The sequence below is a fragment of the Odocoileus virginianus genome, chromosome 4, assembly GCF_023699985.2.
Source record: "Odocoileus virginianus isolate 20LAN1187 ecotype Illinois chromosome 4, Ovbor_1.2, whole genome shotgun sequence".
Classification (NCBI taxonomy): Eukaryota; Metazoa; Chordata; class Mammalia; order Artiodactyla; family Cervidae; genus Odocoileus; species Odocoileus virginianus.
In genome coordinates this window covers 25,977,102-26,001,499 of record NC_069677.1, presented here as the reverse complement: position 1 = coordinate 26,001,499, position 24,398 = coordinate 25,977,102, and the positions used below count along the sequence as shown (strand labels likewise).

Here is a 24,398-nt window from a genome sequence, read left to right as displayed (position 1 = left end):
AAAGATTTTTCAAAGAATACCTGTCTATTCAAAGATATCAAAATATATCTTGATAATTCTCAAGGGGAATTAGGTAAGTATGTGTGAAGAAATCAATGTAAACTACTACCAGTTCCAGAAAACAAAAATATCCTGATAGTAGATGGTAGAGTTACCTTTCTATATACATGAAGAAACAGCAGAAAAGTATTCAATCAGTGAATATTTACTGAATGCCATTAGTACTACAGTAGGAAAATAAAGTCCATTTCCATGTGGCCTAAGTCACAAAACTCAAGGAGTTTACAATCAAGTTCACAGACAAAAACAGACAATAAAAAAATAAATACAAGTACTATAAAAGTACATTAAGAAAAGAATAAGTTCCTAAAGTAGACTGAAAATCTAAAACATGAATGAAAATTACTCATGCCTTTCTGGAAGACATGAATACAGAGCTGGTATTTAAGGAAACAATACAGATTGGTAAAAGAGGATGAAGGCATTTTCTACATTCAGAAGAGCACAAATAAAAGCTCAGAAGAGGGAAATCCAAGAAAAATAGAAGTAGATGAGAAGTTCCAGGGTATATGATTAAAGATATTTTTAAAGAATTGGTAGAGCAAAATGTTCATTACCTTCTTCATCATAATTAGACATGTCATCTGCAATCATTGTACTGAAGTCTAAAAGAAGATTCCAAGTATCTTTTGGTATTGATCGTTTATGATGTTCCTATTAAGAAAAAAAAAGTAACAAGAAGCATCCAATTCACTAAAAAGAGTTTCAAAAAAACAGTCCAGAAGATGCTGAGTACAAGAATGCAAAACAACCTATGTAATAAAATTCTGGAAATCAAATTTCTCATTCTACATCCATTACATGTTCTGAAATGAGTTAGGCATCCTTTAAAATGTTAATTTATCTTCAAACAAAGCAAAAATTTAGAAAACACCAAACCGCAGAAAACATGAACTTACCAACAAAAATTTATTCCATAAGTCTAAGAATTTAAATCTTCCATTAAGCACTAAATTCCAGTAGGCAATGGCCATTTCTAGATCTGTAATATTAAAAATAAATTATGTACTTCAAATGCCAGGAATATTTGTCCCTGAAAAAAAACACCAAGTAAGACAAAGATAGCCTTAATTAAAAAAAAAAAAAAAGGCTTGTGTCCTGAATACTTACATAATAAAAATTTCCTATAGAGTTAAGTCCAAGCTTTATATCCTGATTCCATCACCAACGCATGGTTCCTTCAGGGCAAGAAGGGTATCACTTACCTCATTAGGGGTTTCTGAAGTTTAAATGAGATAATGTAGGTAAGCATGTTTGACTACATCATAAGTATTGAAATGTTAATGTACAGCAGACCTCAGCCCTTTTGACATTTTGGACCAGATCATTTTTGCTGCGGGAGGCTGTCTTATGCATTACAGCATTAGCAGTATCCCTGGCCTCTACCCACTAGATGCCAGGAGCAGTTTTGTATCCTATGGTGACAACCAAAAATATCTCCACATATTGCCAAAGGTCCCCTGGGATGCAAAACTGCCCCCAGATGACAACCACCAAAGTACATGTATATGCTGTAATGCAAAGAGTTGCTATCCACAATCCTGATTAATCCTACACTCCAAGTTGTTGGCTGACTGATCATGGTCTCACCTCAAGGAGATCATTAAGAATACTGATTAAAAATTTTAAATTAATTATAAACTAAGATCTATCTTTTTAAAAGTTTGATGAAAAGGATATAAATGACTATTTAACTGGAGCAGAGAAGGGTAAAACAGTATTACCGCATGACAAAGTATGTATCTGTCTTAAAAGAGGAACTGAAGTAGTTATGTCAAGCTTTTATGAGTAAATTTACATTTCCAGGTCAGGAAAAATTCCATCCCAAGTAACTTAAAAGTTCTTTTGATATGAACTCCAAACTACTCTGAATAATCTGAAGAATCATGAGAGACTAAGACTCCAAAAACAGGCTCACATCCTACCTGAAAGAAAAACATAACAGAACATAAGGCAAAAAATCTCCCATCCTCACTAGATCCTAAGCTCTTCAAGGAGAGGGACTACATATCCCCAGACTAGCACTGAAACACACAGCAGGCGTTCAGAAACTGCTGAATGAACAAGCTTCCCACGTAAGGTTCTACTTACAAATACATACTCACCTCCAAATCCATCATTATGTCTTCCCTCAAACTCAATGGAAAAGGTGCCTTTTTCCTCCTATCCAAGGTTAAGCCCCTAACACCATTACTCTGGATCCAATATGCCATCCTGCCTTTTAGTTTACAGATTAGTTTTCTTCTCTCCTTGTATCCTCAACTTTGCCCTGTCTTCTGGCTTCCCCCTCCACAAATGAACACACTCAAGTTATCAACTATCTTTAAAAAAAAATCTTTTTTTCTTATCTCTCTCCACCCTCTTACTAACTACCCTCTTTCTCCTTCCCTTCACAGATCATTTTGGAACAGTACATGGAGTCTTCTACTTTTATTTTTAATGTGTTCACAAAAACATGTCTGAAAATCAAGTTCAGATCCCCATGTTTTATGAGAACTAGAAACAGGACCTCAGTCCCTAATCACAAATCCTTTTTAATCTTTCCAATCTTCAAAGCTCTACACCAAATATTCCCTTCAGGTTCTTTATTATTTTCCTTACCAATTAAGAATAGAGCATACAAATCAAAGCACAGAGATAACTTGCAGTAAAATTGCTGTCATTAGCCTGTCTAGTAGGATTTGCTGTTATTAGCATGCTTAATGATATCCTTCACTTCAAATGCATTAAATTTATGGAAACTAAGCTTATCACTGTTAGCATTTTTTTTAATTTTAGAAAATAAGAATGAGAAACAATGAAATATTCAAATAATTGTAAACCATGAAACACCTATAAATGCCCATTTCTCAGCTGATATACCAATCCAAGAATCTTACAAGAGTAGTATATATGTATGATGTTTGAAAGTTCAGGTTGTAAAAGAAGAGAACTTTTTGTAATCTACATTCATTTTCCAATTTCTTTACCCCCCAGACACTTTAATTCTATAAATTAATGTTCATCTTCATCACTTACCCCACTGAAAGTAATCTGAAGGGTCACCAAGCCCTTCTGGTTGCCAGATAAACCTTAATGTCCTTAATTTACTTGGCTCTCTGCCATATTTCACAAAATTGAGCACATCTCCTGGATGGAACTGTCACTTCTTTTAGCTTTAACAGTATCACTGTACTGATTTTCCTCTGTCCTTTCTGGCTTTCTTTTACTTCTCCTCTTCCTCCATTCATCCATTAAATGTTGATGTTCTATAACAATGAATGTCAGTAATAACCACTTCTACTTCTCTCAGATTTTTCAAACCTTTACCTTCTTTCAAGTTTTACACTCAACCATCTCTAACAAGTCCTAAAACCTGAAACTTCTCTATATATATTCTTGATTCTTACATCTAACTGCCTAAGGATATCTTCAACTGGATATCCACAAACAATTCAAATTCAAAAGGACTCAAACTCAACTCAGTATCTTGCTTCTACAGATCTACCATTTCCTGCTCTTTCAATGAATGTTATCACCCTACAGTGATAACCTAGAGTTATCTCAGTGAAACACAATTTTTCATTGTGAGGAAGAGTCCTACGCACTGCAGGTCCCTGAGCAGCCCCCTAATCCTAAAGAAACCCTGTCATTCTAACAATACCAAAACTATCCCTCGCATATTTCCAAATATCCCCAAACGGGGGTTAATGCTAACTTCCTCATCACACTTTCAAACAAAGCTTTCTCATTTTGGCTTCTAAGTACCTCTTGAATCTCTCTCTTCTCCATCCCCACAGGCCCTGAAAAGGGCCTAGCCAGGGTCCTTTTCATTTCTAGCTTCATAACCAATTTCTCTTCCTCTAGTTCTGCCTCCACTCTTTTTAAAGGACCACACTGCTTTCAGATGGACCTTGCAGGCATATAAATTTGGTTTCACTTCCATGAAAAAACCTGTACATCAATGTTTACAGAAGCTTATTCCTAACTGCCAAAACTTGGAAGCAACCAACATATCCTTTAGTAGGTACACATATAAACTGTGGTACATCCAGATGAAGGAAAATTATTCAGTGCTGAAATGAAATGAGCTATCAAACCACAAAAAGATATGGGAGAAAACAAATTCATAATAATGCTATTAAGTGAAAGAAGTCAGTGTGCAAAGGCTACCCACTGTATGATTCCAACTAAAAAAAGGCAAAACTTTGGAGACAGTAAAAAGATCAGTGGTTGCCAGCAGTTAGGAGGGAGGAAAGGATAAACAGGAGAGCACAGAATTATTTCAGGAAGAGTGAAACTTTTCTGTATGATGCTATAATGGTAGATATATGTCCTTATACATTTGTCCAAATTCACAGAACGTACAATATCACAGTATCAAGAGTGAACCCTAGGGTAGGAATAAATTAGGAGTTTGGAATTAAAATATACACACTATTACATATGCAGTAGAGAACCAACGAGGACCTAGTATATAGCACAGGGAAATATATTCAATATCTTATAATAATCTATAATGAAAAAAGGTGTGTGTGTATAAACACACACACATATAACTGAATCGCTTTGCTGTATACCTAAAACTAACACAACACTGTAAATCAATTGTATTTCAATAAAATTTTTAGAAAGAAAAAGAGTGAACCCGACTGTAAAATTAAAGTTTGAATGATAATGATGTGTCAATGTGGATACAACTGTAACAAACGTACCACTCTGGTATGGATTTGATAATGGGAAAAGCTATGTAAATATAGGGGAATGGGATAATAGGGAAATCTCTGTATCTTCTGCTCAATTTTGCTGTAAATCTAAAGCAATTCAAGAAACAAGATCTACTAACTTTTAAAAAGTCTGCAACGTTTCCCACTGCTTTCAGATAAAATCTACATTTCTAGTTAAATGGACTTACTTGTAGTTTCTCAAAGGTGCTCTGTCTCTCACCTCCAAGAAATTGAACTTGCTAATCTTTCCACATTCAAGATGGCTTCTTTTTCTTTTGGTTTTGAAATAATATATTCTTCAAGGATCAAAAATTATAATCTTTGTGAAGACTTTGCAAACTCACCCAGACAGACAAAGACGCTCCTAACTCCATGCTCTCAGAGTAAGCAGTCAATAAATGTTTTTGGATGAAACAGGAATACTCAAATATTAATAAATTTTTATTAGGAGCTGAAACACAGAAGATTAAATTTTATAGGAATAAAATGTCAATTGCCACAAGCATGCGAAAAACTGCCTGCCCTTTAGGGACTTCCCTGGTGGTCCACTGGTTAGGACTCAGCGCTCTATCTGTCTGGGCCCTGGGTTCAGTCCCTGATTAGGAAACTAAAGTCCCATAAGATGCACAGCGCAGCCATTAAAAAAAAAGAAAAGCTGCCCTTTAGTCAGAAATTTCTGTCTGAATAACAGAGAGAACAGCTCAGAGAGACAGAAGAGGTTTAATGTAGTGGTTTATCAATTAAATCTCAATTCCTCCCCTAATTAAGCAGCCCTGGGCAACGAAGCTCACCTCGCTGTAATTCAGGTTAAAATAAAGATAACAGCACCTACCCTCATGAGGTTGTTTTAAGAATTAAGTGAGAGAATACACATAAAATATTAGAACAGTCTGGAATATGTTCTTACTATTACTATTGTTTGAGTAATTTTTAAAATTATTATTATAGATTCTGAAGCAGTATGGGAAAGAAAACAAACTCTACAATGTAACAAGAAGCAACGACAGCAATTAGAACAAACAGAAGGGTGACACAGAGGGAAAGAGACACAAGAAAGTCCCAGTAATTACCTAAAGCTGAGATACTTGCAGAATGAAGCCTTAAGCCCTTATAATAAAATTAAAACCGCAAACAGAGGTAATCCCAGTGTTACTCTTTCACAGAGAATCAACAAGGGCTATGCTCTGTTTCATAAAAGATGATCAGCTGAGTGCCAGACAAAAATGGACATGAATTGAGACTGAATCCAAACACAGTCCCTAAAGGGAAACAAAATGTTGCTAACTCACTAGGGAGGATGAATGGTGATTTAAAATCCTATTCAAAAAGTCTTAATTTACCTAGAAATATCTAAGTTAGCAAAACATAATACAATAAAAAGAACATAAAATGTGGAGTCAGAAGATCTGAGGTTGAGTCCCAATTCTAACAACTCTAAAGTTATGTGACCTTAAAAGTCAACCTCTCTGACCATGAGTTTCCTTATCTTAATGACAGGTTGTTTTACTTAGCTCAAAGGGTTGTTATAAGAACCAAATGGGATTGTGTAAAAAAATACACATTAAAAAACTCTATAAAATTATTTCTAAATATTAAATGTTTAATAAATATTAAAAATTTCTAAATTCTAGCTGAACCACAACAGTTTATAAGAAAATAACCTATAGACTTTAGTAAGTTCAGAATGATCCTAAAAATAATATGGCTGTTAAAAAACAAAAGCAATCTTTGGACAAATTAATAGAATGAACAGTCTTGCAAAAAATAACAGACCCATGGTGTTCTACATTAAATAGCCTCCTTCTGGAGTATTATATTCGGCTTTAAGAATTCTATTTTGAGAGAAACCAAGAAACTGGAAATGTTATCTAGGGGTGACAGCAACAGGAATAACAAAGGTCTTCTCAAGTGAAGAATAGTTAAAATTTGGAATGCTGACTTGAAAAAAAATGAGAAAGGATAAATGAGAAAAATCTTGAAAGGGTTAGCCTTCCTTTGCGTCGCTGCAGAAGACAAATAAGAATAGTAGTAAAAGTTATAAAGACAAAGATGTCATAAGGAAAAGTAACAGTATTCCGTGATAAGAATGAACCACTTTCTAAAATGACATGTGTTCAATCCCCACCCTGTATGTTCAAACATAAAAGCTAAATGAACATCAGGTACAGATGCTACATTGCATAGGTTAGATTTAACACAGGACTTATGAAATCCCTTTCAAATTTAAGATTCAGAAGACTACCAGAAATGGCAGGTGACTGAAGCAGACGGTGACAAAGGAAGTATCCTATCCTGGTGTCGTAAGAAATAAGGTTACAGAAAATGAGAAAATATGGGAAACACCAGCTCTCATTATAGCTAGCACAGCTATTTATAAATAAACCACAATGCTGTCACTGTCACTCTGCCAACTTTTTGAGGCCTCAACTCTTCTCCTATGATCTCCTAATTCCCTTCTGCCAAATATTATAATTTAAGAGCCCTGTAAACCCTTAGAAACACTGTCAAGAAAACTACTTTCTTTTTAATTACCTTCAACTAAGCAAGTCATTACACTTCCTGACACCCAATATCGGTGCAAAAACAAAAAGAGAAATTATGATTTGTCTTTTATTACATTTTTTTAAATTAAGACTTTGTAGTTTCAGGTTTATGGAAAAACTGAGCAAAAAGTACACAGTTCCCATGTATCTTTACCCCATGCACGTATACTATGTCACTTCAGTCATGTCCAACCCTTTGAGACCCCGTGGACTGCAGCCAGTCAGGCTCCTCTGTCCATGGGATTCTCCAGGCAAGAATACTGGAGAGGGTTGCCATCTCCTCCTCCAGGGGATCTTCCCGATCCCAGGACTGAACACGAGTCTCTGGTCTCCTGTCAAGAGGGTTCTTTATCACTAGTGCCACACCACGACCTTCCCCCATCTTTAAGGTACCGCTTTGTGCTAATGCTTAGTCCTTCAGTCACGTCCAACTCTTTGCAGCCCCGTGGACTGCAGCCCGCCAGGCTCCTCTGTCCTCTCATGGGGTTTCCAGGCAAGAATACTGGAGTGGGTTGCCTGTCTCTTCTCCAGAGGGCCTTCCAGACCCAGGAGTTGGACCAGGGTCTCCTGCACTGCAGGTAGGTTCTTTACCAGCTGAGACACCAGGGATGCCTTCAGTGTATTTCTTACAATTGACGAGCCAATATTATTACCAAAAGTGTATTATTCTACATTAGGGCTCACTTTGTGCTATATGTTCTACAGTTTGGAGCTTTTTTAAAACAACTTTTTAAACTGTGGTTAGATACACATACAATTTATAATCTTAAGCATTTTTCAGTGTATAGTTCAGTAGTGTGAGTTACATTCCCACTATTGTGCAATGAATCTCCAGAACTCTTCACCTTAGAAAACAGAAACTCTATACCCATTGAACGTTACTTTTTTCTTAAGCTCAGTACTTACTACAATAAAACAATTTTAAAATCTAATTCTTCAGTATACTTTTCTCAACTTTTCCTGTAATCTAAAATTCCAATATGCCATATTAATATACCCAACAGCTATAAAAATGTCAATTTTATTGAAATATCAATAACCTCAGATATGCAGATGACACCACCCTTATGGAAGAAAGTGAAGAAGAACTAAAGAGCCTCTTGATGAAAGTGAAAGAGGAGAGTGAAAAAGTTGGCTTAAAACTCAACATTCAGAAAACTAAGATCATGGCATCTTGTCCCATCACTTCATGGCAAATAGATGGGGAAACAGTGGCTGACTTTATTCTTCTGGGTTCCAAAATCACTGCAGATGGTGACTGCAGCCATGAAATTAAAAGACACTTGCTCCTTGGAAGGAAAGTTATGACCAACCTAGACAGCATATTAAAAAGCAGAGACATTACTTTGTCAACAAAGGTCTGTCTGTCAAGGCTATGGTTTTTCCAGTGGTCATGTATGGATGTGAGAGTTGGATTATAAAGAAAGCTGAGCGCTCAAGAATTGATGCTTTTAAACTGTGGTGTTGGAGAAGACTGTTGAGAGTCCCTTGGACTGCAAGGAGATCCAACCAGTCCATCCTAAAGGAGATGAGTCCTGGGTGTTCATTGGAAGGACTGATGTTGAAGCTGAAACTCCAATACTTTGGCCACCTGATGCGAAGAGCTGACTCACTGGAACAGACTCTGATGCTGGGAAAGATTGAGGGCAGGAGGAGAAGGGGACGACAGAGGATGAGATGGTTGGATGGCATCACCAACTTGATGGACATGGTTTCTGGGTGGACTCCGGGAGTTGGTGATGGACAGGGAGGCCTGGCGTGCTACGGTTCATGGGGTCGCAAAGAGTGGGACACGACTGAGCGACTGAACTGAGTGAATACAATAAAAACTAAGATTCACTATCAAAACTACATATTCACCCAAAAATATCATTTATACTGTGCTCTAGTGAGAGGTAGGGATATAACTAAGCAATATGTCAGCCCCATTTAAATCAATATCTAATATTCACAACATTTTCTCTAATCATATCAAAATACTGTGATACGTTCTAAACACAACAGAAATAATTTTTTCAGCACATACATGTAAATTCAAATGCTTCAATCGATTTTTATTTGTGGGAAGATAAGAGGAGACTAGAAAAAATAATCCAGTTAACAGACGGCCACAGATACAAGACAGAGATATTAACACTAGGTATCCCAGCTTATTTTGTCAGCAAAATGAGGAGTTTTCCTGGAAGAATAAAATCCAATCGAAATTAATTGAAAAGACGACTTCATCATTCCAAATTTTGCTTAATAGTTATTTTGTAAATCCTTAATTCAGTCACATTTAGTCACTCTCTGGGTCAATTCTCCAGTACAAATGTTGTACATTCATCCTTTCCACTAGCTTTCAGTCATGTGCTGTGTGTGCATGCTATGTTGCTTCAGTCTTGTTCAACTCTTTGTGACTCTGTGAACCATAGCCAGCCAGGCTCCCCTATCCATGGGATTCTCCAGACAAGAATACTGGAGTGGGTTGCCGTGCCCTCCTCCAGGGGGTCTTCCCAACCCAGGGATCAAACTCGCGCCTCTCCTATACTGGCACACGGGTTCTTCACCACTAGCGCTACCGGGGAAGCTTTCAGTCACTTCCTCGGTCTAATTCCATAATCCTTTTCTCAAAGTCCTGTCTCACTAATCTAAAATATAAAGAATGATTAGTACAAGAGGCACCTATTAGCCTCTCCAATTACCTTATCTTCAAAATAAAAAAACACACTCACTTCCATCATTTAACATGCTGTGCCTTCGTTTCTTCATCTGCCAAATAAGGATAAGTGTCTGGCACTCTATGAGTGGCACATGGTAGCTGGTGAATTACTGAATGAAAGAATGAGTAACTCATAAAGTTGTTAAACGTTAAATGAGGCAATGTATGTAAAGTACTTAGCACACTGCCAGGCACACTGTGCCACCATTATAATCTTCGATGCATCCCCACTGCCCACAGATTCCAATTTAAGCCCTTCTGTCCTGTTTTTAAAAGAAGCCTTATTATGTGAGTCTTATTGTGTCTCACCAATTTATGCTCCAAACAAGCATTTGCACTAAAATCAAATCATTTTCTCTTTTCCACAAAGAAGCCAAGCTTATTTCTAAAGTTTGAGACCTTCATTTAAAACTACCCTCTCCCTGGAACATCTTTCATCTTCACTTATCCAGTCAAATAGCAAATCCTTGAGTTCACATTCCCTCTTGCTCAGGAAGCACTTCCCAACCATTCCTGCTTTTACTCATTTCTCCTTTTATCTAAAACCCTCATATTCATATTTATAATTTTGTATTATGTGCTGTCTACTTTCTCTGAATGATCTGCAAATTACACTGAAGCTTTTACTTCCACTTCCTTAGCCATCATCCCCAGAGCAAATGTGTGGTTATTTCTACAGTATAAACTGACTGATCTAAACTGTTAACAGTGGCTATTTTGGGGTAAGATGATAAATAAAAATCACCTTTTTATTCTTTGTTACAGTTTCCAAATACTTCAAATCAAAAAAGAATTTACAAAAAAGAATAAAGTCACATTCTAAGACTCAGAAATTTTAAAATGCTATTTCAACAGATACACAGTGAAAAACTTATGATCCTAAAATCTTACAGTATCTTCTGAAAAATAAAGAAGCAAACGTACATACCCATGTCAGTGGAATTTTAATAACTATTTCCTGTATTGTAGTTCTTAAAAAAAAAATCAGTGGTTCATATATAGTATCCAGGGTAACCCTATTACTGAATAGGCAGGGTATTTTCTGATTAACTAGAAGTTCATTGTTTTTCATTGTTTTTCAGTAGCCGGTAATAACTTTATGCTCAAAATAGAACTTTCAATTACAAAACAAAAGTGACATGATCAATGTAGTTCAATGTATTTGAAACACCAAATATAATTTTTAAAAATTCTTACCTAAACCTTTTTGTCCTGGATTCTTCGCAAAATTAAAAGTAAACTGGTAGAAATCCTTAAATCGTCCCGGTTCTTTCAATTCTTGCTCCATCTTGGGTATCTGGGCCTTTAGTTTTTCTATGCTGTCACATCTATACAAAATTAAGTTTATAAAAGATAAGCTTTTTCTTTATAAATCAAAAACTTATTTATTCCTATAAGTTCATTTCATAGAACTTTTTAAAAATCCATTAAAATTTCATCTTTTTAAATTACATAAATAGTATGGGATTAGCTGGAAGAAGAAAAGTTCTGTTAGCAATAATCACTATTTTTAAGAGAAACGGGCTATGACTTTTAATTATGTATTCATGGGACTGTCAATACACCCAAATGGCAGAAGTCAGCTGTATGAACAGATGAGAATGTATTCATCAGCTTTGCAATCATCAGTTTCAACTGTGGTAGTATTCCTTACATGGTAACAAATCACAGGTCTAGCTTCAAACAAATTGAAAGCACAGTCTCTTGGTTAGGCGAGGAAACAGGCATTCCTCTTGAAAACTTCTCATTATATTCAAAGTACCATCTCCAACTGAAGTTATCTCAAATCAGTACTAAGCTTTTTTCTATATCTGAAACCATTCAATTTCCAAGGAGCTTAAATAGGTTCAAGTACCAAGTCTTACTTTCCTTAACGTAGAAATCTTCTGTTATAGATTCCACAAACCAATCACTATACTTTTTTTTCCTTCAAATCATTTTTGCTTTTGTTTTCCTTTCATGGTCTTTATTATAACACCTCCCAAATTATTAGTTTGTAAATTAAAATTCTGCTTTGGAAGTTCATTACATTTTACATTAACTCACTTTTAAATGAGGGGAAAAAAGAGTTCCAGTGAAACCAGTATAGAAAACTCCAGCAAATTCAGGATAAGGCTGGCTTTGGCTATAAAACACAGTGTCGAGACGAGATATTAATTTATTGTTTCTCAGCTTTAAATTCACCCTTCTTTGCCCTACTTTGTGACTGTTTGCAGTGGACTACAAATTGTGAGACTTCATTTTTTTCTCACCAGCTGGCTCACCACTAGGTTCTACCAACAGAGGGCGATGAAACGCTGGAAGCGGAGGAAGGAATTTTTCCCAGCCCAGTCTGTTTCCTGCAGAGAGCGAAGGTGTCAGTGTACTGGGAGGTCCTAGCAGTGTTCACCAGTGGTGGCAACTTGCATGGCTCTGCAGCAAGTGACCCTTAGAGCTAGCTTCTTCTCCATCAGAGAAGCAGGCACAATGCTCCAGAAGTAGCCAGGTACTGTCTTCCAAGGTCAGAATCTTAGCCTTGTGGGGATCCTCGTAAGTTTCCAGGTTCCTTCCTTGTTTCTTTCCCTCAGCTCCAGGGGTGGTAACAACTTCTTACAGCTGCCACCTTTGTTATACTTAGAATTTTCTTTTACCCCATTTACACAATATAACAATTTCTAAAATTTACCCTGTTCAAATCGCTGGTACGGTTTGTGTCCAGTCTGGACCCTGACTGATACCAATGTCCTGCAGGCTCAAGAATCAGAATGACTGAACTCAAATCCTGCCTTTACCACTACTTAACTCTCTAGTTTCTCTCTACCTCTATTTCCTCATCTCTAAAATGCGCGTATAACCACCACTACAATCATAAAGCTATTGTGAAGTGGTAGGTGAAGTACTTACTTAGCATAGTTCCTGAAATGAATGTTCAACAAATGTTCAGTTTTTATTATTCAAAAGAACTCACTAAAAACACTAAGGACAGCCTGTCACTGATCACAGACTGAATACTTTCAGAGCCTCATTAAATGCAGACAACCAGTGGCCACAGGTAAAACCTCTATCTATGACTTCTCAATCTATTTATACCAAGACATTTAGCTAATCAGTTGTCAAGGTTTTGTGTAGAACAAAAAGTAATTAGTAACTTATAAGATTTTTAAATTGTAGGAGCTTGTTTACAAATTCAGAGTTTACCACCTCACATTAGGAAATAACTTAAAACTTGCTCACTTCACTTACCAACGTAAAATATTAAAGCACAGTAATTTTAATACTATGAACCTCCCTCAGAAACTAATGATAAAAGCATAAAGCAAACAGAACAGAACAGGTTGCACTAACTACACAGATAACTTGACATGGGAAGGAACTAGCATGTTAGTCCATTTCTATTTACAGCAATGTCTGGGGCACAGATATCAGTTCCACAGTGACTCTTATAGCAGTGCACCTGATTTAATATGAAGATTACACACGCACCCTAATTCTGTCATGCCATCCATGAATTCCTGTTTGGAGAACTCGCACTGCGTTGCTGCTCTGAACTTCCACGCGATGATTAACACACTGATGCTGGCTGGATCGAGGGCCAGGTCATCACAGAACTGCTGTATACCATCTATTCCAATTTTATTTTCATCTTGAGGATCTTTAAAAACACCAGTACAATATGAAATTAGTGCCATACTTTCTAAGCTACTCCTAAAACTGAAAAAAGGAACGCTTTCTGTTCCATATTTTAAAATGATCACAAGAGACCAAAATATGAAGAAATACTGCTTTAACTGTTATTTTCCCCCTGTAATATTTAAAGCCACTTTGCCCCTGACACAGCATTCTTAAACAGCAGGATAGGCACTAGATAGGACCTGGTTTTTTAAAAGTCTCATTTATTCATATGAAAAAAGTCCCATACTTACACACCATCAGAAAATCTGACATTCCTATACAGGGAAAAAGGATTTTTACTGAACATATCCACATTTAACAAAGGCACTCTAAACAGTATTATATACAGAAATTCTTTTCTCCTTAAAGTTTAATTTCATTATAGAAATCACTTCTTAGAGAACATCAGAAAAACCAAACTGTGTGATTCAATTCTAATCACAAGACAAACATCTGCTATTCAAATTAAAGAAAAACCCCAACTATCAAAATTTACTTTTCAGACAGCAAAAATTTAGATACAAATACAAGGAGAAAGAAGTACTCATACACTTGTCAAATAAAAAAAATGCACACATCCCTTGACTTTGGGGCAAGAGCTATGTATAAAATATCAATATAATCCCACATTTGGAAAAACTTTGGAATAATTCTATATATATATTTCTGCATAAAAGACACAGAAAGTTGGACACCAGGCTCTTAAATATTGGTTCTCTCAGGAGAATAAGTAAAAGACATATAAACTATTGACTTTTTCTTTATTCAATCTATTATGTATTGTTTAACTTTTTAAAAGTATATATTACTTTATAATTATTTAAACATTATTAAAATTATTAGGCAGGTTTCCTTTTAAAATTGGCTCAGCTGAGTTTTATGAAAATGAGGGAAAAAACCTAGTCCCCCCAGTCCCCATTCTCAAACTGGGTAACAGAGGAGGAAAAAAGGAGGCAAATAAAGGGTAAGGAAATAAAGACACTAAGAAGAAATTTTAGTGAAAAGAGGGAAATAATTTTTCAGATTTCTTAAATTAATTCTAAGATCTAAAGAGCTCTGTTAGACACATCCACCCAATTAATGTCCTCTGTATTATTTGATTTCTCACAAGAAGCATGTAACTCTGGAAAACATGGTTCGAAATATTTAAAGTCACAAGCAAACACTCACCTTTGTATCTACTGTATAGTTGTTCTAACTTCTTCCTGTCCAATGATCCTTTTACACTCTCTCGTATATAAAGCTCAGGATTTTGAAAAAAATTGTCTGTTGCAACATCTAACTTCCAGTCATTTTGAGACAGACAACTTACTGCTGTTTTTTCACTAGATTGTGTGAAGATCATAAACTGACGAACTTTATCCTTCTGCGATGATTTCAACTTGTTCTATTGAAACCAGAAAATAAACTGAAACTTTGTAACATCACAAAAGACTAAGCATTTCTATACTGCTTACTAAATCATTTTTAGCAATACACGTGCCTCATAAAATAACATTTAGCTTAATGTTTTGATCTATTAATAAGGAAAATTTTTTAAAAATCTAAAACACAAAATCGCTATCATTTTGGAAAAGCAACTAGGACAGAGGCAAAAGAAGTTCACCCACCCTGCATTTCTCCTAAAAGTGGGTCCTGTGAGCATGTATAAAGGCTCTAGGAGGGAAGCAGAGCTAATTCTCAAAACATTAACCAAGCACAAAGTTCCAAGGGATGCTTAAGGAGTGGTGGGGAAGATGATATTATTTAAGCCAGTCAGAACATTCAAGTGACCCTGAGGAACAATGAGATTAACAGATATTTGTTGCAGTCCTAAAACACATTGTAAAGGATATGGGGTACAATTCTCCCGAACCTCACCACCCACCCTACTCACCCCCGACCCTGGTTTTCTTGCTATCTTTACCAAATGTGACAAGCAACAGGATATGAGGTACTCTACATTTCTCCTTACAGGGGTCAGGAACCAAGATAATTATCAAGAGAATTTCCTCGTATTTTCAATCAAACCAGAAGCAGTGAAATATGAACAAGTACCCTGCATCCTCCCAACCAAGGTAATCGTTAATAGAATTCTCCTTCTTTCACCGTGAAACAAATTACCTCTTTCCCTTGACCTGAGCCTAGGAGACATTCTCTCGAGCCAGACTCTACTGTAATAACCTTCTCTCACTGGCCTTGTGTTGACACATACTCATTTCTCATCTGCCCTGAGTCCTAAGCAAAATAAAGTAGGGCAGTTAGGCCCTCCACTCTCTCCCAGTTTCAAGGGCCACATTCTTTGACTCCTCATGCAAGCTGTCTCCTGTGTAATTTCAGCCTCCCCACTATTACTCTTCCCTCTCGCAAGTCCTAATACCATCTCTCAGCAAAATACTTGGGTTCTTTCTGAGCTATTATTGCCAATGAAGAGGAAAAAGCATGTGAGTAGGAAACACATTAATAGATACAGTGTTCTGTGGTTTAAGCAACACATCTGAGAAGCCAAGCATTTTTGATCTGGCCCAGACAGACAGATCACAAACCTCAACCCCCTGATTGTACAGATGAGAGAACAGACCCCAAATGTTAAGGAATTTGTTAAAAGAAAATCACCCAGGTTATTAGTAGAAATGGGTCAAGAACAGAAAGATCTCATGAATCTGAGTTTTACCAATCTTTCTATAAACCACACTGCTTGCTGTACATACTTATAAGTCTTTTGAAGTTTTAAAGAAAAAGACTAATGAAGATATAAATATTTCCACCTTTCACAGAGTAAAAATAAGGCTATGCAAAAATCAAATATGAAAACCAATCCCATCTTTAATACCCTGGAGTCCAATCTGTCAGCCATACTCTTCTCTCTCTGTAAATGTGTTATTGCTTAGGATTACACATTAAAATCTCAACCTCTGTTCTCCATTAAAATTGAGAAACTATCAATTTACTAGCCTCCTGTTATTTCATAAATAAATCTACCACTTCTGGACACCAGATAACTCATATCCCATTATTTGACACATCTCTCAAATGTCTAGGAGTCCCAACTTGAAAAGTACCTAAAGATATTATTCAATTGCAACAAACCCACAATGAAATCGCAGATACCTGTCTTAATATACTGTTGAACTGAAAGGACACCACTCTGATTTCAACTTTTGCTACTGAAAGCTATTTTTAAAATGAATATACCTTTCTAAGAGATACAATACATGTAAGTGATGCGGTATCTAAGAGATGCAGTATATGACAAATGTTTTAATCCTCTGAAGAACAGGGAAGTTCCTAAGGGCCATTATGATCACCACTGACCACTGTGTAACGCTGCACAGAGTGCTGGAGGTTAACCTAGAAGTGTAACAACCACAGGCCACAATCGGGAAATAACTTTTAAATTAAACATTTCCATTTTCCTAAACATTAAGAGGCAGCAAAGCAATCAAAATTATGGGGGGGGGGATATCATACAGTATTAATTCCCATGTTATTTCCTGAGGCTTGAGTGAGTTTTGAAGAGAGGGAGGAAAAACACAGCTTAAGTCACTTCTGCCAGTCAAAAAGTTGTCCACTGTACTAATGACTTCCTATCAGAAAGCAAGATATTAGAAAATTGGGGGGACAAAGATAAAAACAGTCCTATCCATAAAAACTAATAACAATTATATAAGTGAATTAACTCCATTTCATATCTTACTTGAAATAAAAGTATAAATAATGTCCATGTATATGCAAACAAATTATTTTAATGGGTTTAAATTTCCAGTATATGGAGCAATATATTTTAAGAAAAAGGGCTGCAGCTACCCATTTCCAATACCACAGAGGCTAATGAGTGATACCTCACTGAGAACTGACAGTATGAGTTTCTGCTAGGCCAAGTCGTAATGAGCAATTCCATTGTGCAAAGTCTTGATGAGCATCCTCCCTTTTCTTGTCCTTTTAATGCACTCTGACCGTTCCTCTGTCAGCTCTCTGTGCCTAGAATAAATCTTAACACTTGCTCTCTTACTAGGGAGCCATGTATTCAATTCTGTAGTCCCAAAGGCTGCCTAGAGGAAGCTGGAGTGGGCTACACAGAGCCACCCTTTCCCCAAGCCTATTCAGGAGAGCTACAACACACCCATCCCCTTTTCCCAGGCCACAAGGGGGCATCAGGCAAGGAGTTCTGATTTTGACAGTACAGCTCAAAGGTTTAAATTTCTATCAACTTGAGAAAGAGGAATACCCTTTGAGAAAAGGGTATTTAGACAGCAAAGAAGTATTTTATAAGGGATGAGAAAGTGGACAGAAAACTGAGGTGGAAGAAAAAACAGATGGAGTGTCTCTATTTCTACTACAAACCCAGTGGGTATCTTCCTAAGAGCAAAAACATATGACAACTACAATGATTCAGCACTCAAATGTAGTACATGCTATTTAAGACTTACTTAAAAGGAACAAACTAGGGTGGTCATTAAACAAGATTAAGCAATACAATCTTTAGGACTCAAGTGTGAAAACTATCTAGAGATTATCAAATTTTCAAGGAAATTCAATATTGGCGAAGTATGTAAAATGTATAAAATACAGAATATACCCTAATTACTATGGCATCCAGTCCCATCACTTCATGGCAAAAAGATGGGGAAACAACGGAAACCGTGACAGACTTTATTTCGGAGGACTCCAAAATCACTGCAGATGGTGACTGCAGCTATGAAATTAAAAGATGCTTGCTCCTTGGAAGAAAAGCTATGAAAACCTAGAGAGCATATTAAAAAGCAGACATTACTTCACCAACTAAGGTCCATCAGTCAAAGCTATGGTTTTTCCAGTAGTCATGTACGGATGTGAGAGTTGGACTATAAAGAAAACTGAATGCCAAAGAATTGATGCTTTTGAACTGTGGTGTTGGAGAAGACTCTTGAGAGTCCCTTGGACTGCAAGGAGATCAAACCAGTCCATCCTAAAGGAAATCAGTCCTGAACATTCATTGGGAGGACTGATGCTGAAGCTAAAACTCCAATACTCTGACCACCTGATGCAAAGAACCAATTCACTGGAAAAGACCCTGATGCTGGGAAAGATCAAAGGCAGGAGGAGGAGGGGACAACAGAGGATGAGATGGTTGGATGGCATCACCGACGTGATGGACATGAGTTTGAGTAGGCTCCGGGAGCTGGTGATGGACAGGGAAGCCTGGTATGCTGCTGTCCATGGGATCATAAAGAGTTGGACATGACTGAGCGACTGAACTGAACTGACCCTAATTATTTCTAATTCTAGCAAAACAAAGGGGAAAGAGAGAGGAAGGAAGAGAGGGAGGGAGAAAAAGAAACACTATGTCTTGTAACAGAAAGCTAGTAACAATTATATCAAAGATTACTGAAGTTAGAAATACTATAATCTGAACAGTAAAAAGCATCTACTTACTCATCTTTCCAAAATTAAAAAAATGTGGTTACCAGTATATATTGTTTAATACTTAAATCTAGCTGATGTTTGCGATTTTTTTTTCCACTCAAGAACTTTGGCAGTTACATTTAAAATAACAGTTTATCTGGGACAAAAACAAAAAAAATCAGACAAATACTTTGGACATAGCCAAGTATCATATAGCCAAGTGAATGAACTTAACAGTCTATTGCAATAGAAAAACTGGGACTCAAAAAAGCTCTAAAACAAAAAATGAAAATAAAATTACAAAAGTACTTCCATCAAGAAAAACACTGAACATGGAAAATTATTTTCTAGGTAATAATTTTAATAGGTGGCATTTTTAAAACAAAAAATTAAGATTTTATTATTTCTATAATTCTGAATAGAATCTCACCCTTAAATTTCAATCTCTCACCCTTTAAGTTTCAAATTCAGTCTAAACTCCAGAAAGACAGACACCAAGACCTTTATATTTTTAAAAGAATTAATTTTCTAACTCACTTCTAGTTATCTCAGGATTTGATGAATCTTAGCTCACAAAAGACAATGTTTTAAAAATTCAAACACTGTAATGATCACCCATAATTTTCATTAAAAGCTCTGGATGTGGTTCTCATGTGTTTACCATATAATTAACAGTTTAACTTCATCTGAAATTTAGAAGAGCTGGTGTAAGTCCAGAAAAATCATACTTTCTATATATGATACATAATATCCAGCAGATATAGCCAAATGTTACCAACATCCCAAACCACTCATCTATAAAAAGCCCTTCTCACAGATTGTAGGTCTGAAATCAAAAGTAGAAGAAAAATCAATTCAACTAACCAGACTACTTTCTATTCCCAGAGAAGACTTTCACCTAGGGGCAAAGTTCTATCAGAAGGCCACGCTAAGAATCTAGGTAGGAGTCACTAGAAATTCTCTTCCCTTCTACCTGCAACAGAGAGGTAAAGAATGCAGACTGTCAAATCAGACTGGCAGGATTTTAATACCACCTGTGCCTCTTAATTGCTGTGTGACTTTAGGATCATTACTTAATCTCTATATGCTTCAGTTTCTTCATTTGTAAACAGGGTGTGAAGGTTATCTGAACTAATTCAAGTTAAACTCTTAGAACTGTAATCAGAACATAGTAAGGACTCCTTACAAGTCCACAAAGAATATACTCCAGAGAAAAAAGTAACTTTGTGTAAGTAAAATAGTAATAAAGAATAACAACTACCATAATCAGAAAACTAAAAGCTAACATTTGAGCTCCTACTGTGCGCCAACTCTGTGCTAGGTATTTAATTATTAAATAATTGTCCAAGCTGCCTATCATTCTTTTTTTTTTAACCAATGTGGAGATCAAGACTCAGAGCTCCTTTTACCTAAAGACAGACTTACCCAAAATGTAGCAGAACCAGAAATGAAACCCTGGTGCCTAGCTTCAAGGGATGCAGTTTTTCCATTTATTTTACACTGTCGTTAAGTGAGAGAAAAAACATAAAGGGCAAAAGTGCAACCACTGAGCAATTACTGTGTGCACTGTGGGGAGAGGGGAATTGTGAGCAATATTTCTTCACCTATTTTTATGGAAAGTTAAATAACTAATCAACTGACCTTTTTCCTTTCAAGTGCATTCTGACCAAAAATTGCACATTAAGCATTCCCTTACTAACCAAAAGACTAATTTAGGGGTAGAACTTCCTTTCAGGTTTTTGGGGGAAGGGGAATAGGGGAGAAGAGATGGATAGACTATTTCAAAGAAAAATGTGTTTACTGTCCTGTTATAGTCTATTTTAAAAAACATGGCCACAATCTATAGCTTTAACTATACAAAGGGGAAAATTAGGGAAAGTCAGGGTTTCCTTTTCCAATTAGAAAGTTCAAAACTCAGAGAAGAAACAAAACATATACAGGTTATAGCCAGAAAATAGAATCAAATGTGTACAATTTCAAATATTAAGCAAAACGAAACCCCAAAGCCTCAGTATCCACCTAAATTATAATCTGCAGTTTAGAACAGTTACTTAGGTCTGTGGCTCTCATCATTCATCCATATGCTTCCTGCACTTGGAATGACAATTAAAATGAACTCTTGTTAGAGATACGCTGCACTAGTTCTAAGTCAAAAGTGGAATAATGTACTATACTATGTAATCACTGTACCTAATGATGTTTTATATAATGGCAATTCACCTGAAAAAATATTTCAGAAGTACACTTGTAAGATCCAAACTGGTTTTGTATCTTAGGTTTTTTTTTTGTACCTGTTTTGTATCTCAAAGGTTTTTTTAAAATGTTCCATTGGTCAAAGTTTAAAGGAGTTTTCTTCTTCCCACCCTCAGAATTATTTTTCAAAAGATGCCTACAACTGTAAATTAATAAATGTTTTGATTCTGGTTTAGAGAAGACTGTTTTGACTATTAAAAAGTTATTTTTGCTAAAATTCCTGATTACCTTTGATAATAGGACAGAAATAACCTCCTTAAAGTACTTGAGTTAGTCATCATATTTCAACTCATATCCCAAACTTAAAGCCAAAACATCTAACAAGTAAGCAAGGCAGCTAATTTAAATTTGCTCTTTCTCTCCACAAACATCTTTTCTAATGAAATCTCATATTAACAAAAAGATTACCAAGGTGAAAACAAAACAACAAAGAATTAAATGAGATTTTTAAAGTCTCACAGTTAAAGAAGTTATAAAAATGACTAGCATTCAACCGTCATGGATATTTGCTTCACAAAGAGAATAAATGATCCTTGAAAAATGAAATCTCCTAATTCTAAAATTTGGTGTCTACTCAATTCATAAACCTAGAAATATTAAAATCCTTGAATAATAAATAAGTGCTTTGAATGTCTGCTAAAATACAAACATCCTAATATTACAAAGGAATAGGCCGTGTACTTCAATTTAACCTCTGTTGCTGAACACTGTTCAGTGTTAAGGGATTCGAAAATGGACTGCAATAGAACTCTTTAGCAAAAAAACTGTTTAAAACCGCTCTTAAAATTTTACAATGTAAATAAGCAGTCTAATCACTCTTACTGGGTACTAATTATATAAAATGGATTCAACAAAATGATGAAAGACACTTCAGTGGCATTTCCCCCTTTTGTTTTGGCTTTTTCTTAGGTGGGGATATACATCTAAAGTGACTAGGTAAATTAGATAGTCAGCAGGTTATTCAAGAGCTTGTTTGTGTCCACAAAGCAACTGAATCCTATTTGGAACTATCTCTCTTCATCAAATGTCATGGCTAATACTATCACAACTTGAGAAACACACACTCAAATTTAAAAGGGGGCTTTCACACAGATTTTCATTATGCTTGATTCAACCTATGAAGTCAAAAGAGCCACTTGACTCAAATAAGCTCAGCTCTTTTAAAACTTTAAAAAAAAAAAAAAAGCCCCACCACCACAAGTTAATTTTACTTTCAACTTTTTAACCACATGTACCAAAAGAGTTCTAATTTTTCAATTACTTAAGTGTTTACATCAGATCATCAGATTTGATATGGAAACAACTAGGTCACTATTCAATATAAGGAAGAAACCAGAGTGAAATCAATCAAAAATTCCACACCCATACCGAAAGGCTGCTTGCTGGGTTTAAAAAAAAGAGAGGAGGGGTAGACAAAGTGTGTAACCAGAGACCAGGCTTCTAATCCCTGCTCTCTCATATACTAGCTCTTTACCTTGGTCATCTCTTTAGAAACGATGAACATACTTTTTCAGACATGATACAAGGAGGTAGCAATACCTATCCCACAAATTGGAGTGGAGATAAAAAACAGCTGTGAATTGTTTGACAAGCAGAGAGTATGTTCTCAATAAACACTAATATCCTCCTTTCTCCCCAAAGGTCCAGTTTTTTTGCATAGTCATTAAATGACATGCCAACTAATACATACTCAAAAACAACCTACAAAAGAGATTGTACTCTGCTGTTTTTATTAACTAGCATGGCCAGGTAAACTTGATGTTCATCTAGTATTTATTAAATATTGGGCAGTCACCTTATTCAGAATTCAAATTCACACAGAAGCTGCATTTCTTCTTGTCTTTAAAAACTGCTTGGGTCGTAATTATCTACAACTGTAACAGGACACTATGAGACAGTAAGACAAGGTCTATCATACCATTCAGAATCCTTCACTGGCTTCCCATTTCTCTTGGAGTAAAAACACAACATCCTTCCAATGTCCACCCATGCCCGTCTCCACTCCTTACCACTCAGACCTCATCTGCTCCAATGCCCAACATGCCCCTCTCCCCCAGCCACACTGCTCCAGCCACACTGGACTCACTGTTCCTCAAACTCTCTGACCACATTTCTGGGTGGCTTACTCCCTCATCTCCCAGTCAGCTCAAAATCTACTTCATCAGTGGTGCAAACATCATTTTGCACCCCCAACTCTACTGTGCCCCAGCACTCCCAATTCCCCCCACCCAACACTACTTTTCTCCCAAAGCACTTAACACTTTCTAACACACAGTAAGGAAGAAAAAATATATACTATGCTTATTATTTCTCTCTCCCTAGTAAAAATGAAACCCTCACCAGGGCGGGGATTTTTATCTCAAGGGGGGGAAAAAATATATATATGCGTTTGTCTGTCTATGTGTATATATCCACATCCCCAGTGCCCAGAACACTGCCTGGCATACAGTAGGCATATAAGAAATAATTATTAAAATTAATTAAGGCTCTCCCTTAATCTACTTATGTATATGCAAAACAATGTGAAACAAAAGGAAGACAACCTTGAACAGGCCTACATTAATCTACACTTATAAACTCTGAAATTTGTTGAAAATATAATCTTAAATTTCAAAGTCCATACATTTTTTAAAAAATTAAAAACATAGTAAATTAACAGCACTAACCACTCATCTAAATTTGGTTATTTAACATATTCATTAATAACACTTGGGTTTCCCTCTGTTTAAATGAATAAATTAATTGCAAATCAATTTTCAACCATTTCACTAGATTTCATGTGAGCTAAGACTGTATGTACCAGAAGTACTGGGGAAAATAGTAAAACCAGGAAAAATTAGTTTCAGTTCTGCAATTAACAATTTTGCAAGCTTGAACCTCAAAACCTCTTTGATCCTCAATTTATTCTTCTGTAAAAGGGAAGAGGAGTCAATTAGATGATCTCTGAAGATATATTTCAGGTCTAAAAATTTCATGATGCTGTGAGTCTATAAAAATCTAGCAGGTTACACAGTTTACAACTTCTCACACATGTAAGAAAAATCATTAAAATCAAAAATTTTAGCTGAATGTACCTTTATCAAATCCTGTCTCTTACAAATAAGAAAACAAGCCAGAAGT

General features: G+C 36.1%; 1 protein-coding gene across 4 annotated transcripts in view; it reads right to left on the bottom strand.

Annotated features, from left to right (window-relative positions):
* Nucleotides 1-24,398, bottom strand: part of DCUN1D1 (defective in cullin neddylation 1 domain containing 1) — a 36,134-nt gene that overhangs the window by 4,384 nt on the left and 7,352 nt on the right. For 3 of the 4 annotated variants that reach the window (XM_020879910.2, XM_020879909.2, XM_020879908.2), the window contains 5 exons: nt 14,832-15,048; nt 13,473-13,641; nt 11,208-11,338; nt 960-1,042; nt 618-714 (listed from right to left, as the gene is read on the bottom strand). In XM_020879910.2, the coding sequence (XP_020735569.1) occupies nt 618-714; nt 960-1,042; nt 11,208-11,338; nt 13,473-13,641; nt 14,832-15,006 (655 nt within the window). In that variant the 5' untranslated portion in view covers nt 15,007-15,048. Of the gene's footprint in view, nt 1-617; nt 715-959; nt 1,043-11,207; nt 11,339-13,472; nt 13,642-14,831; nt 15,049-15,271; nt 15,378-24,398 lie in introns of those variants that run through there. The other variant, XM_020879912.2, reaches the window with a different exon arrangement.